The sequence below is a fragment of the Amblyraja radiata genome, chromosome 11, assembly GCF_010909765.2.
Source record: "Amblyraja radiata isolate CabotCenter1 chromosome 11, sAmbRad1.1.pri, whole genome shotgun sequence".
Lineage (NCBI taxonomy): Eukaryota > Metazoa > Chordata > Chondrichthyes > Rajiformes > Rajidae > Amblyraja > Amblyraja radiata.
The window spans coordinates 54,772,634-54,791,315 of record NC_045966.1 but is presented as its reverse complement, the minus strand read 5'-3'; the positions used below and the strand labels follow the sequence as shown (position 1 = coordinate 54,791,315).

Below are 18,682 nucleotides of genomic sequence, written 5' to 3'. Positions count from 1 at the left end.
TTTTCACCCAGAGAGTGGTGAATCTGTGGAATTCTCTGCCACAGATGGCAGTGGAGGCCAATTCACTGGATGTTTTCAAAAGAGAGTTAGATTTCGCTCTTAGGGCTAAAGGAAATGAGATATCGAGCCATGATCATATTGAAAGGAGGTGCTGGCTCGAAGGGCTGAATGGCCTACTCCTGCACTTATCTTCTATGTTTCTATTATCATGCTTCTGCCCCTTTGAGTTCCTTAACATCTGCTCTGACTTGACCAATCTCCATATTGACTTTTGTCTTACCCCACACTCCTTCCCCCTGCTCCGCTTTGAAAACTGACATCCCATCAGTCCTTAATAGAACATACAACATTCAACAGAACAGCCCAGGGACATGCTCTTCAGCCACCATGTCTGCACCAATTTAAGTTATTCCCAAGATAGACACAAAATAAAAGAGTAACATCGTGGGCCAGGCAGCATCTCTGAAGAAAAGGAGTATGTGACGTTTTGGGTTGAGACGCTTTATCAGACTGAGAGTCATGGGAGATGGAAACTGGGGATATGAAAACAGACAGAGCAAATCAGAGCCAGCACCAATGACCAAGGAAAGGTGGAGCCCACAATGGTCCATTGTTGGCTGTGGAAGAGGTGATAAGAAATGGATATGAGCAGTGAATCTAGCAGGATGACTAGGGTGGGGGAGGGACGGAGAGAGAGGGAATGCAAGGGTTACTTGAAATTAGATAAATCAATATTCATACAGCTAGGTTGTAAGCTGCCCAAGCGAAATATAAGGTGCTGTTCCTCCAATTTGCATGCGACCTCACTCGGGCAATGGTGGAGCCCAGGACAGAAAGGTCAGTGTGGGAATGGGAAGGAGAGTTAAATTATTCCCGCCTGCAAATAGTCCCTATCCCTCTTTTTCCTGCCTATTCATGTATGTAAAATCTCTTAAACATGCTATCATTTCTGCTTCTACCACCACCCCTGGCAATGCAATCCAGGTACCTAGCACTGTTGTGTAAAAAAAATTGCGCTGTGAATCCCCTTTAAACTTTCCTCCTCTCACCTTAAACCTAATCCTTCTAATATTTGGCATTCTAAACAGCGAAAAAGACTTGCACTATATACCTTGTATATACCTCTCATAATTTTATATACATATACTCAAATATTATCCAAATCATTCATTGGTTTTTAATTCCACAGATGTTGATTAACTCACTGAGTTCTTCCATTATTTCCTGTTTTATTCCTCTCAATACATACAATAGTCATATGATTACCATTTGCAATTTCCAATGACTATAGGCAGCATGCGAAGAAAATTGATTTGTATTTTCTGATGTTCTTTCAGTGCATACAAATTGCAGACAGGAGGGACTAATGTAAATGGAACATGGTGTTCGGTGTGGCCAGGTTTCCACGCTGTTAGACTCCAGGACTCTTCATGGTTCTAATTCAAGTCACTCCATTTTGTGGGTGGCACAGTGGTGCAGCAGTAGAGTTGCTGCCTTTCAGCGATTGCAGCGCCAGAGACGCGGGTTCAATCCTGACTGCGGGTGCTGTCTGAATGGAGTTTGTACGTTCTCCCTGTGACCGCGTGGGTTTTCTCTGAGATCTTCGGTTTCCTCCCACACTCCAAAGACATACAGGTTTGTAGGTTAATTGGCTTGGTTTAAGTGTAAATTGTCCCCAGTGTGTGTAGACAGTGCGAATGTGCAGGGATCACTGGTCGTTGTGGACTCGGTAGACCGAAGGGCCTGTTTCCGCACTGTATCTCTAAACTAAACTAAACTAAATTTCCAAAATGTAGTCTCTCAGCACTTTTGGCTGATATGGTTCAGCTGCACTTTATTTGTGAAGTGTGGCTTGACCACATAGGTTAAGCATGGTGCAAGTGAAAAGCCTTAATATCACTTACCCTCTGGAGAGACCAAAGCCCCACGCAGTAGTCTAACAGCTGTCTGACTAACCAAGCATAAAACCATAGACACCAGGAACTGCAGATGTCGGTTTACAAAAAAAGACACCGTACTAGAGTAACTCAGTGGGTTAGGCGACATCTCTGGAGGACATAAATAAGTTGTAAGAAGGAACTGCAGATGCTGGTTGAAACCGAAGATAGACACAAAATGCTGGAGTACCTCAGCAGGACAGGCAGAATCTCTGGATAGAAGGAATGGGTGACGTTTCGGGGTGAGACCCTTCTTCAGACATGAATAAGTGACGTTTTGGGTCAGGACACTTCTTCAGACTGAGTGTAGGCGGGGGGAGAAAACAGGAAGAGAGGTGGGGGCAGGACTATGACAAGCAAGTGATATATAGATACAGATGAGGGGGTTGACTAGCAGATGGCTGAAACATTCATTTCCTCCAGAGATGCTGCCTGACCCGCTGAAATACTCCAGCGTTTTGTGTCTTTAAGCGCACAACCATACTGTGTTAAAAATCGTGCCGCAGAAGAACTCAGATATTTGTTCAGTCAAGTTGGAGTCACTTGTTCAAAACAATTTTTCTTTGCGTCCACACACTACCCACAAAGTGTGTCTGGCATCAGTGGTAAATGTCACCAAGGGAGGAAATGTTGTGACGTCAACTGTCTCCAGTTGTTACTGTGGCGGAGACTGCACTTCTGTCTGCAAATACCCTCATTATATCCATCCTGTTAAAATCAGGTGACAACGTTCAAATTTCCACACCCACACATCTCAAAAGTACTATTTGTTGTTCATGGCTTGATGATGGGCAGCCTGAGATGGATTTACTTGTCCTGGTACATTTGTGGTAAAAACTGCAGTTGCAGGGATCTAAAGTCACTTTGGTCACCTTCTTGACCTGATGGCAGCTAATAATGGTCTATGTTCCATCTCTATAAATCCTCATTTTCCATCCAATATGGCAGCTTCTCTTGTTCTAGCTTCTCTGAGGCCTTTCCTGTCTATCATACAAGTCCTGTGAGTTCTGTGCTCTGATCTCTCTCTTTCCCTTGAAGGTGTTAATAATATGTGTTGAAGATAGACACAAAATGCTGGAGTAACTCAGCAGAACAGGCAGCATCTCTTGAGGAGATTTTGCAGTGGAACAGACGATATGTGCAGGAAGGATCTGCAGGTGCTGGCTTGCAGCGAAGATAGACACAAAATGCTGGAGTAACTCAGTTCGTCAGGCAGCATCACTGGAGAGAAGGAATAGGTGACGTTTCGGGTCAAGACCCTTCTTTGGACTGAGAGTCAGGGGAGAGGGAGATACAGAGATATAGAATACAGAGATATAAGCTGTGGGTTGCTTGCTTAGTTCACCATTCCATGTCAAGGTTATTAATTTGGGTGGCCACTACTTTTTCCAGGAGTTATTTCTACATGTTTCTTTCTCCCTAAATAAGTGGCTGTAGTGTAAACCATAAGGGCTACAGACTGTCAGCTACCATCTCCTTGCCTGGCTTTGAACCAAAACCAGATCTCCTTTACCTGCTAATATTCCAGCCTAAAAGCCCTGTCCCACGGTACGAGTTCATTCAAAGAGTTCTCCCGAGTTTGCCCTGATTCGAACTCGGAGATTTACGGTAATGGCCACTCGTCGGTACTCGGGGCACTCGAGCTCCGATGTACCCGCTACGTTCATTCTCCGTGCTTACCACGAGTTTGATTTTTTTTAAACTCGGGAGAGCTCTTGGAATGAACTCGTACCGTGGGACAGGGCTATAACTATTCTTTCCTTCTAACTATGGCAGTACAGTGAATCAAGGAAGCAGGTATGCTTGTTGTGGAACTCATTATCATCATTTCTCAAAGGCTTCAATGTGCTGCCACATGGGTTTTTGCACTTACTCGCTGCCTTACAATGGACACACTCCAGTACTCTCATTGATTGTGTGTGGTTACCCAGATATGTGTATTATTATATCCCATAAGAGAAAAATAGTGTGTGGTTAAATTGTGTGGGAGCTTACATCATCTGTCTTGCTCATACAATCTTGATCCCTGCACTTCACAAAGAAGCACTACCATTCACACTGAAGACAGGTCGTTATCTGAAATGTTACTAATCCATGTTCTCCAAGGTTTCTGCCTGGCCCATTGAGTTACTCAGGCACTTTGTGTCTTTCCTTGGTAAATCAGCATCTGCAGTTCCTTGTTTCCGCCATTAATACTTCATTGTGAACTCTTAATGCCTCATCTCTCAGCGTCTTTTATTGAGTTAAGTCAAGTTGTGTTTATTGTCATATGCACAAGTGTGGTGAGGTAAAACAACATCGCAGGCACTGAGACTCGGATAACACGCAAAAATATAAATCATACATCATAGAGTCATGGAGTCATAAATTGATACAGTGTGGAAACAGACCCTTCAGCCCAACTTGCCCACACTGAACCAACGTGTTCCAGCTACACTAGTCCCACCTGCCTGCACAATTACACAATTACACATAAATACTTAAGGCAGCCAAAAGAGAAAAGATTGTTTCCAAAAAAATCAAGACATTAGTGCGAAACATAATTAGAAAAAAAACAAGTCCATGAAAGTGTAAGAAATGTGCAAAAAACAGTGCAAAGTTACACAATTAGAAAAACGAGTCCATAGTAGTTGAAGAGGAGGTCTGTTCCTGGAGTATGACTAGGGTTTTGCAGGTCAGTTCAAGAACCTGTTAATTACAGGAAAGTAGCTTTTCCTGAACCTGTTGGTGTGGGACTTTAGGCTTCTGTACCTCGTGTCCGATTGTAGCAGTGAGAAGATGGTGGGGATCCTTGATGATGGATGCTGGCTTCGACCACTCTCTGTAGCTTTTTGCTGGCATGCCTTCTTTCTGATTACATTTATGTTCTGGGTTATGTTCAGAATAAATTGTCTGAGATGTTAACGCTCAGGAATTAGAGGCTGAAAACTGTCACCACAGGCAAACCACCATTGAGTAATGATGTATGGTCTCCCAAACCTCCACGTTCTGAAGTCACCAGTTAGTTCCTTGATTTTGTTGATGTTGAGTGAGAGGTTGTTGTTGCATCACACAATGTTCTTATTGCAAATGCTCTATTGTGTGCTGAAGGAAAATTTGACCTACAGTTCTTTACGGTTATTTGAAATGGTCTCCCCTTCTGTTATTCTCTCCCAATGATCAATTTTTGAATCAGGTCAATATTCATCTTTGCTTTACCTATAGTATAGAAGGTCCGTGTCTGTCAGGGTTAGACACCTGTTCTTATCTTTCAAAGTTTCAGTACATTTCCCTAACTCGGGTAATGGTTTTATTCTGCATAGAAATATCTAGCTGTCTTTCACATATATCTTGGCCTGATGATGAACCTTGATTTATACAACAGGAGCAATGACATGCAGGTACTAGAGAGATAGGGAGAGTAGCCAATGTTGGTGGTACGGATGATGGAGGTTGGTCCATGGGTGGTTCTGCTTGTCGGTGTCACCTTCATTCCACCACAGGATGCAAGCCTATATGGGTGTCTTTTGTTGCCTTGATGTTAAGAGGAATTTGTTTGATTAAATGACACAGGCAATTGTGCTCCATGGTGTACCCTTTCCCAGATTGTATTATAGACCCACTAATAAATGTTTGAAAACTTCCACCATTGCACAGCGCTACACTGAAGCTAATCTATTTCAAATTCTCCTGGCTGATTAGGGTTTCTTCTGCTGGCACATCTTCTTGACATACCCTTAGTGCATAGTTTGTCACAGGTGGATGCTAAGGCAACAGTTTTTTCAATTTGAACAACCACTAACAAGTAGATTGGGGGTTTCTGAAGTATGCTGGTGACTATCACATGGTGTTTGCACCTGGTATTCCAGATGTCAGGTTTCAGATGTCCCTATTCAAAGAATATTATCCTTTCCATTAAAATCTCCTTCCAGCTTCTTCCTTCAGATCATTTTGAAAGTTTAATTTGTATGCTCCCAACCTCAGTGTGGTTCTGGTGCTGTAGCTAACATACCACTTCATTACCAAGGAGTTTCAGGCTGACCTGAGTGTCCCCTAAAATTACTTTGTTAGTCTGATTAAGCTATTCAGGGGAGTCCACTTAAGAAGACTTCTTTATCTAGAGGTCTGTCAGTAAATATAGTTGTCTTATATGGGAACGATGGTTCATTTAGTAAAGTCATCCACTGACAGCAGGTAAGTGCTTGCAACGGGAATGGGTTGGATAAATGCTATCTCCATGCAGAACACTCTCCTACCTTGTCCCATTTCCTACAAATTAAAGAAGAAACAAGGAACTGCAGATGCTGGTTTACAAAAGAAGACATTGAGTGCTGGAATAGCTCAGGGGGTCACCCAGCATCTCAGGAGAACATGGATAAGCAACGTTCGGGTCAGGGCCCTTCTTCAGACTGACGGGTTGAGTTTCTCCAGTACTTTGTGCCTTCTGCTACAAATTAAAGATGTTGCCATGGGACCCACCAAAGCTTGCCTTTGTATTCTTTATTCCAAGGATGCTTGGGCACCACCACAAAATTCTTTCTCCACTACATTGCTGACTACATTGGTAATGCCTCCTGCACTTGTGCGGAACTCCTCAGTTCCATCAACTTTGCCACTAACTTTCACCTTGCCCTCAAATTCACGGGCTATTGCTGGCACCTATCTCCATTCTCTTGATCTCTCTGTCACGATTTCAGGAGATAAATTATCCACTTACATTAACTACACACCTTCTGAATCCCTTGGCTACCTCCTCCCATCCTGTCCCTTGAAAGGGTACCTGCCCTTTCTCTCCGTTTCTTTGGCTTTGCCACATCTTTTTATTTAGTTGGAGTTTTTAGAGATACAGCGTGGAAACAGGCCCTTTAGCCCACCGAGTCTGCACCAACCAGCGATCCCCATCCACTAGCATGATCCTACACACTAGGGACTATTTAAATTTTTTACCAAAGCCAATTGACCTTGAAGCCTGTACATCTTTGGAGTGTGGGAGGAAACCAAGGTTTCTGGAGAAAACCCACGCGGTCACCCCTAGTTGGGATCGAACTCAGGTCACTAGCGGCATGAGAAAGCAACTCTACCGCTGCACCACCATGCTGCCCATCTGTTCTCGAGATAAGGCCTTCCACTCCACAAATTTTAAGATGTCTTCCTTAAGCAGTCTAGATGAAGAGACCTGACCCATGTGCTGTGGCAGGCAGTAGATAGGAATGTTCAGTGCACTTTTGTAACATTGTTGGTGCCAAAATGATGCTTGTGAACTGCCTAGGTGAGGTCTGCTACATGATTGTGCTGGCTTGTATGCAAAACAAAGCATTTCACTGTAGCTACGTACATGTGACAATAAAGTATCATTAAATCATTGAATTTAATCATTAAACTAGGGGAAGACTAATTTTGATAGCATCAGAAATAAAGCCTCAAAAGTTGATTGGGACAAGCCGTCTCCATGTAAACGGAACATTGGACAGGTGGGAGCTTTTCAAAGTGACACAGGAAGAATTCACTGTTAGTATATTCCTGATAAAGTGAAGCCCAAGGCTGGCAGGATTTAGAGATCGTTGGTTTATGAGTGATATTGAAGGTCCGGTGGCTCATTCTGTATCACTCCTGGGAGAGCTGAAATGAAAACAGATAATACTGGAAATACTCAGTGCACCAAATGTTTCAGATCTAACATTGACTCTGTTTCTCTTTCTGTAGCTGCTGCCTGTCTTGCCGAGTGTTTCCAACATTTCCTGCTTGGATTTTAGATTTGTAGCAAGTGCAGTTTTTGCTTAGTTCCATTCTGAATTGGGAATGCTGCCTGAAGCTTCAGTTTTCCATTCCAATTGCAAAACAACACGGAGAATTAAATGTTTGCCTGATAGCCAGAGGTTGCCTTGTATAATTAACAACGGATCGATAATATAACCATGTTATGTTCTCTGTTTTTTCCCCACAGTATCTATGAATCCAAACGATTGGGATGTCTCGGTCAGGTCTTCTGTGCAAGCAATCCAAGGGATGTCTGTAACCTTTTACTGTTCTTTCCAGTATCCTTTTGAAAACATACCTTCGTCTGACATAACAGGCATGTGGTTGCATGATCCATGTGACTCATCATCGCCAACACTGTACAGCAGTGAGAACCCCGGCAATGAAGATGTGAATTTCATAGGAGATCTGGGAAGGAAAAACTGCTCTCTTCAGATTAATGATGTTAAGGCAAACCATGGCAAGACCTATTGCTTCAGATTCACAATACAAGATAAGAACAAGTGGACTGGACTGCCTGGTGTGACACTCAGAGTTTATGGTAATTCATCCTTCCTGGTCTATATTTTGGTCTGTACAATGTTCAGAATCCAGCTGCCCAGCTGATATTTCACAAGCAATTTCAGATGCCAAATGTATCATACCGTTTAAACGTATACCTTTCCCATTTCATTTATTTTGCAGCACGTCCAACAAAGCCAATTATCTCCTACTCCACGGAATTGGTTGAAGGGGTCACGACCAAATTGATCTGTTCCTCGTCTGAGATTGATGATGAGGTCAAGTGTGTCCTCAACTGGCATGGCCTCGGTGATGAGACAGCAATGGACGGCTTAACGATTTCCAACAACAGAAAACTGACCAGCACAGTTAATTTCATGCCTTCATACCGGAATCACAACAAGATCATCAAGTGCTCAGTCAATTGCAGAGAATACTCATTCATGGATGAAACTCAAGAGACCCTGAAAGTGAAATGTAAGAATCCGTTAAAATTTCAATTTCCCATAGTTTGAAACTAACCAACACCTTGTACTTTAGCAGCCACTTAAACACTGAGAAACAAAAACAGTTGTGATAAAGGATGGATGTTGTGTCATAGAGGGAAATGGTGAGGGACCATTGAGCATAAGCAATTGGTCAAAATGCTTGGCTTTTGGGATCGTCTTGAGAAGGTAAATTGATGTTCTCCCTTTTGAAGCGAGCACAGAAAGCATTGAGCTCGTCTGAGAACGATGCACTTATCTACTACTTATTTTCCCATTATCGCAAGTAATGACAAGCAAGCCCGTACCGCAGCTGTCAAATGCCCACCCAATCCTCCAATTTAGACTGAAAGCATCTCTTTGCTTTCCGGGTGGTCTTATTGTGGTCGTGTCTGGAGTTTTTATATGACCATGTATTGCCAGGCTTGAATACCCAAGATTTCGTCTTCAGTACATTGCGGACATCCTCGTTTATCCACGGCTTCTGGTTAGGGAGCACTTGGATGGCCTTGGTGGGAACAGTCTCTTCCATGAATTTCCTTATGAAGTCAGTGACAACTCTGGCATATTTGTTCAGGTCCATTGCCAAGTCCTTGAACATCACCCAGTCTAAGAGTGGCAACCAGTCGCAATGTCACCCCTCTGCCTCTCCTGACCAGCTCTGTACTATCCTCACACCTTGAGATGCACTCTTAGAATCTGCCTATTTGCAGGAAGAAGGAGCATGGACAATTTTCCAAAAAGAGGTCAAGGGATGGGCATATTTGATGGTAGATTAGTAGTGTCCAAGGGGATTTGATCCTCTGGTGTTGGCAGAAACATCCTGGTGATAAGTTGCAAGTGACTTCTCAAACTGGGCTTGTTGAATTGAGACAAAGAATTGCAGATGCTGGAATCTTGCATGGAACTCAAAGTGCTGGAGTAATTCAACGGAGTACATGGATAGGCAACATTTTGGATTGGGGACCTTCTTCAGGATTGAAATCTGGAAAAGAAGTGGGAGCGAGACAAAGCCTGGAAAGCAATAGGTGAACACAGGAGAGGGGGTTTTAGATAGTAGATGGTTAGACAAAGATTAGAGATGAACAGGAAGTAAAGGAGACAAAAAGAGACAGGAAACAAAAGGGTGTCGATAAGAGGAGAAGAGGATTGAAAGTGGACTGAAACGTAAAGGCAGAGAGATGGATCTAGGTGGAAGAGGATGGCGTGGGTGAGGATGGGGGTGGGGAAGGAATGTGGATTAGTGGGAGGATGGGTGCACAGTGGAGCAAGAAAAGAGAGGGGAATGGGGTGTTGGGGGGGGGGGGGGGGAAGGGGAACAAAGAAGAAAGAAAAAAATGGGATGGGGTGTTACCTAAAATTTTAGAATTCAACGTTCATACTGTGAGGTTGTAAGCTACCCAAGTGGAATCTGAGGATCTGTTTGACCAGTTTGTGTGTTGTCTCACTTTGGCAACAGAGGAGTCACTTTTAAGCATAGAACACATTTTCTCTGTTCTGTTCTTGTGGAAAGCAGCTGTACGGTGTGCCTGCTTCTGAACAATGATAACAGTTTCACTGACGATCAGTGTCCAGCAAGAGACTTAACATATGTTACCTCGTTAAAGAAAATGTCCTCTTCCTCTTTTGTGTATCAATGTATTCTGATGACTAGAAGCTGCCTAATGGGGGTGTTAATTCTGATCACACCACCAGTTGGCTACAGGGATGGTAATTATCTTCCAATGTATTTGCGTAAAAAGTTTAACTTGAATTTAGAGCACCAACATTAATATGGAGGCTAAAGAGGCTGCAGACCATAAGTTCATAACGTGGTAGGAGCAGAATTAGGCCATTTGGCCCATCAAGTCTACTCTGCTATTCAATCATGGCTGATCTATCTCTCCCTCCTAACCCAATGTTCCTGCCTTCTCCCCACAACTGCTGACACCCGTACTATTCAAGATTCTGCCTTAAAAATATCCATTGATGGCTTCCACAGCCCTCTGTGGCAAAGAATTCCAGATTCACCACCCTCTGACTAAAGAAATCCCTTCTCATCTCCTTCCTAAAAGAATGTCCTTTCATTCTGAGGCTATATCCTCCAGTCCAAGTTTCTCCCACTAGTGGAAACATCCTCTTCACATCCACTTTATCCAAGCCTTTCACTATTCAGTACGTTTCAATGAGGTTCCCCCTCATTCTCCTAAACACATATAATGGAATACACAATGCAACCCATAGCAAAAAAATTGAGAGATGCTGGAGGTACTTAATGGGTCAGGTAGCATCCATGGAGGGAAGTGGACAGACAACATTTTGAGTTGGGACATCATCTGGACTGAAATGGAGAGGAAAACTTCTTTAAAGTAATACCTTGAAAATACTTCACAGTGAAGCAGTAAAATGGATGCACATTTAGTTCCATACTCGCTTTTTCCCATCAACTCTTTCAATCTAAATGCTGGGTCTCAATGACAACGTCATCCCTCCATTTTCCCTCCACAGTTGAACATTGTAGTAGTTTTATTGACATTCAGTTTGCACCAAGATCTAACTTCTGAACTTGCAAGCCAGATGGTAGTGTTAATGGAAACGTCAATGTCAAGAGTCAAGAGTGTTTTATTGTCGTATGTTCCAAACAGAACAATGGAATTGACATTTGCAGTAACACAACAGAATATATATACATACATACACATAAAAACAAACTAACTAACAATAAAAGTGCAAAAAGACAAGACCAATGCGCATAAGTCAAAATAGTTCAGAACTTATTTGAAGGTTGTAGTGTTTTAATAGCCATGGCTGCAGGGAAGAAGCTGTTCCTGAACCTGGACATTACATTTTCCAGGCTTCTATATCATCTTCCCGATGGCAGGAGTGAAATGAGAGCATGGTCAAGGTGGTGTGGGTCTCTGATGATGCTGGTTGCCTTTTTGAAGCAGTGACTCTTGTGAATCCTTCGATGATGGGGAGGTTAGAACCTGTGTGGACTGGGCAGTGTTCACCACTTTTTGCAGTCTTCTTCGCTCCTGGGCATTCATGTTGCTGATCCAGGCCGTGATGCAACCAGTCAATATGCTCTCTATAGTACACTTATAGAAGTTCATGAGAGTACTCTCCGACACACCGAATTTCTGCAATTTATCAGAAAGTAGAGGCGTTGATGTGCTTTATTATAATTGCATCAGTGTGCCGGGTCCAGGAAAGATCTTCAGAGATTTGCATGCCCAGGAATTTGAAGCCTTTGACTCTCTCCACCATTGTCCCATCAATAGGTCATCTGAGAATGTAAGAAGCCTTCATCCTCCATAAACAGATGGCATAGTTATAGTTCACTATCAGAGCTTGGTTCCAAAATTCTGGACTATGAAAGAAAAATGAGACCAGTTCAGTCAGTTGCTACCATTCAGTTGCTGTCACATACCTCAGTCTGTCCTGTTAAACCAGCCAGAATATTGCAAATATAAAATGTGTCACATTTTGACAGCCTTCAGATCCAAGATCAAAAATAAGCAACAAAAGCAATTATAGTGAATCATAGCTGGAAGCTCATTTAGATGACAAGGTCTTGAAAATGTACAGTTTCTCCACCATAAGCAGTAACAGCAACAAACTGACCGACTTTCCTGTGAAGGCATTGATTAGTGCTCAGTACATCATCACGTGAAATTATACTGCTGCAGACCATTTGTTAATGAATCAGGACACATACTCCAGCAGGATGCACTACTGTATGCACCATTGATGGGAATCACCATGAAAGTGAAGGTCTATTCTTCTCAGGCTTTACACCTTTGCCTGTGTGTGAATGTGTGTGAATGTGTGTGAGTGATTGGTGGTGGTCGGAGGGGCCGTAGGCGCAGATTGGCAGCCACGCTTCCGTCAGTCTGGCCCAGGGCAGCTGTGGCTACAGAAGTAGCTTACCACCACCGAGTGTGACTGAGGAGTGAATGTATAATGCGATGTAAAGCGCCTTGAGTATTAGAAAGGCGCTATATAAATCCCATCCATTATTATTATTATTATTACAGGACAAATGGTAGTACACATACTGATCATTGTGGCAAGCTAAAGAGGCAGACCAGCTTTAATGGGGGAAGACAATGGGGCTGAGACAACTATGTTATGGTGTATTGGAAGAATTTTTCAGCATTGTCTTATTGTTGGAAAGCTAATATGTTCAAAGATTGTTCCACTGTATATTTGGGCACAATGTGCACAATTACATCAGAAATCTGGTTTTCTTTTGCAAAGCCAGTTCCACTAGCTCTAAAAGACAACGAGGAGGGGATAGATAGGCGAGAACAAAGAGCCGCCCTTGTGAATACCCACCTGAGTGAGTGAACATGTCAGTAGTGGTCGCACCGAAATCAAGGTGTTGGAGATGAAGAATATCTATAATCCATTCACAATATTTGCACATTGAGTTAACAGGATCAAAGCTATCATGAAAATTGTACTGTTCCTGTACTATGTAAAGTTGTTGACCATGATCATCATCAGTTCCAAACTATCGACACATGACAAAGGGTTCTACTCATACATAACAATACCTTACAGTCAAATCTTCACAAAAGATTATGCAGGCCACAATGGATAAAACATTGCAAGCAATGGACCACTGCTAATGTAATAATGATGATCTCTTAATTCTCATGAACAAAGAAGAAACACATTTTCTGACTTTGGTAGAAGCTGTCTTGAAATTACAAAGGAACAATTTGATTTTAGTTTAGTTTAGTTCAGAATTACAGCACAGAAACAGGCCCTTCGGCCCACCGAGTCTGCGCCGTCCAGTAATCCCCGCACACTAATGCTATCCTAAACATACTAGGGACTATTTATAATTATACCAAGCCAATTAACCTACAAACCTGTACGTCTTTGGAGTGTGGGAGGAAACCAGAGATCCCGGAGAAAACCAACGCAGGTCACAGGGAACATGTACAAACTCCGTACAGACAAACACCCATAGTTAGGATCGAACTTGGGCCTCTGGCGCTGTAAGGCAGCAATCCTACCACTGCACCACCATGCCACCCCATTTTTTTTCCTTGGTTGGACTCAAACACCCGCATGTTTTTGCAGTGAAGCTTTCTCTGAAGGTTGAATTTCACAGACTACTCACAGGAATTAAAATGTAGAATCTATCACCAATGGGGCAAACACCCAAAAGGTAACAGAGCTCTGAGTGTTTCTAGGGATGGTGCAGTAGGACATAGCATTCCTTCCAGGTCTTGCAATGGGAATCAGACCCATGCATCACTGCTGAAAATGGATGTGGCTTAAACATGGAAGAATCTTTTTCTTAAATCAACTTGGGAAGACAGAGACCGTGAGTTTTAACAGTGCTTCTTAAACTGGTGAGTGGTTCACTCAAGGGCGAATTAAAATTAATTTGGGGTGAATGAAACTGGAGGGGTGAATGAAGGGTGAATTACTTAATTTATTCAGATATTTATATATTTTTTTCTATACTTAAAAAAGGCATTCCCATTAAAATGGTTAGTAAGCTCTTATTGGTTTTAATGGCAGTGGAGCTGGAAATTTTATGTTTTTTTTTCTCTCTATCTATGATTTCTATGATTTCAAAGTAGCAGGATATTTCCCAAATTTACTGTAATATAACCTTTTAGGGAAGACCATGGTTTTTTGAGCTAGTTTTCCAAGAAAAAAATTGTAGTAATCAAAGCTGGAAAGGATAGGATGAGGCTGAAACCCAATGTTTAGATGTTGGAATGTGTTTTTATCATTCTAATAGAATGATTTTCCAACTCCAGTGGTAATTAAACTTTGGGAGAGGCTGCGGGATTAAAATCGGAAGAATATGCTTCTGGCGCCCCTCCAGGATTAGGGACCCTGAACCTTAAGTTTCATTAGTTTCATAGTAGATCTGCTCCTGCTCAAGGGTGAATGACACTGAAATATTTTAAGAAGCACTGAGTTATAAGACCACTGGAAACTAAGCTACAGTGAATATTCCTGCTTCTACTAATTGCATTTGAGAAGTAATAAAGAAAGGCAAAATGTTATGAATGAGTTGTGTTTAAGATGTGTAGAGGACCCTGAGGAGATCGTCATGCCCATAGTTTAGACTTCATTTCAGAATCTGAGTATCACTGGCAATGCCAACATGTTTTGACCATCACTCATTGCCCTTGAGAAGGTAGTGGTTAGTTACCACCTTGAACCACTGCAGCTGAAGGTGCACACACCGTCCTAGGGATTTCAATACTTTTCCAAATTAGAGTGGAACACAACCTAACACAACAAGAGCTGTGTGGGAGAAATGGGGATCTTTTATTTTCTGAAGCCCTTGCTGTGTTTTTCCAATATCAACCTTAGTGGGTCAGCTCTCTATATTACTAAAAGCCTGATCTTGACCACTTCCTGGTGTAAAAACGATGCCATTTACGGCTGTGATTTTTGGCCATCTTACTCGTAGTCCCCCTCTGCTGCGCAGGACAAGGGGATTTTTCCCATCTATGAAAAATAAAAGAGTTTTAATAACTCTTTTATTTTTCACCTATGGGAAAAGTAAAATAATTATTAGTGTTTAAAAAATGTTGAGATTCACTCTCTTGAAGGCCACGCCCTTTCCGGAGGGACTATAAAACCCAGAAGTGTTGAGTGCCTCAGTCAGTCTCTGCAAGATGGGGGAGCGAGAGGGTCACGCCTCTCATTCTGAGCTGTGAATAACACTGAACACATGTTTACTAAACTGTGAGTGGTTTTACTGATCTGTCAGTGCCCTTAATACAGTTTAAAAATATAATTTGGAATTGCTAAAGATGTGTTGCCTTTGGTTAGGAAATGCTAAAGCTGTGTTGCCTTTGGTTTGGAAATGCTAAAGCTGTGTTGCCTTTGGTTTGGAAATGCTAAAGCTGTGTTGCCTTTGGTTTGGAAATGCTAAAGCTGTGATGGCTTTGGTTTTGAAATGCTAAAGCTGTGTTGCCTTTTGTTTGAAAATGTTAAAGCTGTGTTGCCTAATTAAAGTTGCCTTGCATAACTAAATTCGCCTTGCCTAATTAAAGTTGTCTTGCCTAATTAAAGTTGCCTTGCCTTCTATATAATTAAAAGTCCAATCTTGACCACTTCCTGTTTGCGCTTTATATTGATTTTAGAAAAAAACGCTACCACATACGGCTGTGATTTTTGGCCATCTTACTCAGAGTCCCCCTCCACTCATCAGCTGCCGAGGATTTTTCCCATCGATGAAAAATAAAAGAGTTATTAGTGTTTAAATATTGTTGAGATTCTCTCTCCTGTCAATCATGTCATGAAGGCCACGCCCCTTCTGGTGGGAGGGGGAGGGACTATTAAACCCAGAAGTGTGGGCATGGCTCAGTCTCTGCAAGATGGAAGAGGGAGAGGTCACGACTCGCTGTCTTTAGTGGCCTTGCACCCTGCTTGAAATGGTATGAAACTGCACTTGAATTTGGTGACCTTGCATCCTGCTTGAACTGGTAAGGAACTGCACTTGAATTTGGTGGCCTTGTACCCTGCTGGAAATGGAATTTCAAGGAATAGCCGTGAGTCAACTGCCAGCCCACCAGCCATGAGTGAGTGAGCTGCCAGCACAACAGGCTTGAGTGACTGAGCCGCAAGCCCAAGAATCCATTCGGCCCACTTTGTCCATACTAGCCCCCCTGGAAACCAGTCCCTTCAGCCAACACCCATACTAGTCCTCCAGAAAGTCCCCCCTCCCCCCCATTGGACACCAATATTTCAATTGGTGGAGAGGTGGAATATTGCGTTGGGGGACCAGCCCTCCCGTGCGATGCTGGGACCCAACGGGTCCTACTTAGTCTAATGTAATATAGATGTCAAAGCAAAGATTCCTAAAATAAACCTAATTCTCAAGCCAGGTTAAAGGGGCTGTCCCACTTGGGCGACCTAATTCGTGAGTTTAGAAGAGTTTAGGAGAGTTTGAAAAAATGGCATGTTGAAGACCTCCTTCGACTATGTAGAAGACCTCCTTCGACTATGTTGAAGACTAGCTTCGACTAACTTCGGGAAAATTGGACACCGAATAGTGGAGAGTGAAGACGACCTCCTTCGATCTCCTTCGCCTATGTTGAAGACTATCTCCGACTACCTTTGATTACCCTTGATTACCTACAACTAACATGCCGACCTACTACGACCTACTACGACTAAAGCATGAGTCGAGGGCAAACTCGCCAGAACTTGCGGATTAGGTCGCCCAAGTGGGACAGACCCTTAAATGTTTAACATGGAAGCTCTTCAACGTGGAGGTAATTCAGATGAAGACCTAATATAGGGAGAAAGAAATTACATTCAAAGGTAGAGTCCAAGGGAAGACTAACCCTTCCTTCCCCCACAATCACAAATGCCTAATGCTTAATGCCAAAATGAGTCAGTAAAAGGAATTTGTTGCAATTGTGAGATTCATTATGCAGTATGAAGGTGATGTAAAAAGTGAATAAGAGAGGCAAAGAGATTGTATGAGAATGATCAGAATCTGAAGAAGGGTCTCGACCCGAAAAGTCACCCATTCCTTCTCTCCAGAGAATGTAACTCCCACTGAGTTACTCCAGCATTTTGTGTCTATCTTTGGTGTGAACCAGCATCTGCAGTTACTTCCTGCACAGAGGATTTCATTATTGGAAATATAAATGCCTGTGATCAAAGACCAGTCGAAGGGTGGGAGCAGTTAGTGGTCATCAAGGGGATGTACGCATAGAGTCTGGAGGCGTATATGAATGTGTTGCATTTGTCATCTCCACCAGTGCAGCAGAGAAAGACGAAGTAATACGATTCAAGCAGCATAAAAATAGATGGAGGGGTGTGAGTTGGCTGTCTGTAAAGTTCATATGTCCCATGATCTTGACAAGATGCATCCAGCCTTAAGGAAGGAAGAGACAAAAATATAATTTTGGCAACTTCCATGAACAGGGGGAGATGCTGCCCTAGATCCTTAGTGGTGGTGGAAACCACTGAGCAAAAAGCATTTTAAAAAGCACAACATAGTAAGTGAATATCAGTGGGAAATTTAAGAAATGTAACCAATGGTTGGCTAAATTGATTGAGTTATTTGAAAAGTACCAGGCAGAGTGATGAGGGTTAGTGTTGCTGCTGTTGTGTCACGATGACATTCGAAAGCTTTTGGTTGATGTACCAAAAAATAAACATGAGAGGAAATTAAAGCCTATATTGTGGAAGAGGTGGTGGCAATGTGACTATGATGATAATGGTCACGGGACAACAAGCAGACAGTGATGGTGACTGTTTATTCCAGAATGGTGCAAAGTATTTTCAAACTGGGATCATTGGATATATGTGAACAATCTGTGTTTAGGTACATGAGGTGCAATTTCAAAGCGTGTGAAACATCGCACCCAATGTTAAGCAGATTAACAGGCTTTCGGGCAACATAGACTATGAGATAAGTAGGTAGATCAAATCTATCACACAGTTGCATGAAGTGTCACATCTCCTCAATACTAAATTACAGTGTGTTTAAAACACGATCTAGAACATTGTAGGTAGACACAAAGTGCTGGAGTAACTCAGCGGATCAGGCAGCATCTCTGAAGAGAAGGAATGGGTGATGTTTCGGGTTGAGATCCTTCTTCAGACTGTCTTCGGTGTAAACCAGCATCTGCAGTACCTTCCAACACATTTTTATCAGAATGACATTGGGCTTGGTGAACTTCAACTTAAGGAGGCAAGATGGGAATGTTCTCCCTGGGTCACACAAAATAGAGGGAATGTTCTAATGAGACAATGAATAGTAGAGCAGATAACAGTTTCCAGTGGCGAGTGGAATAGGACTGAAGGGGAACAGATTTAAAGATGATTGGTAAAATGGATTTAAACCAAAATAAGGCAATATATTTTAATGCAGCAAGTTGTGAGTTCGAACATTGTGTGAAAGGGAGAAGAAGACATTTAAGAAATAAACACATAAAGTATAAAGTTTCCTTTATTGTCATTCAAACTTTTAGCTTGAACGAAATTGCAGTCATGACAGAAAATAAAATAACAGGCCACACAATGAACACAGTTTAACAT

The 18,682-nt window shown here is 42.4% G+C and overlaps 1 protein-coding gene across 5 annotated transcripts in view; it reads left to right on the top strand.

Annotated features, from left to right (window-relative positions):
- LOC116978654 (B-cell receptor CD22-like) overlaps positions 1 to 18,682 on the top strand; it is a 70,543-nt gene that overhangs the window by 18,452 nt on the left and 33,409 nt on the right. For all 5 annotated transcript variants that reach the window (XM_033029950.1, XM_033029952.1, XM_033029951.1 and 2 more), the window contains exons 3-4: positions 7,861 to 8,214; positions 8,358 to 8,651. In XM_033029950.1, coding sequence (XP_032885841.1) covers positions 7,861 to 8,214; positions 8,358 to 8,651 — 648 coding nt within the window. The remainder of the gene's footprint in view (positions 1 to 7,860; positions 8,215 to 8,357; positions 8,652 to 18,682) is intronic.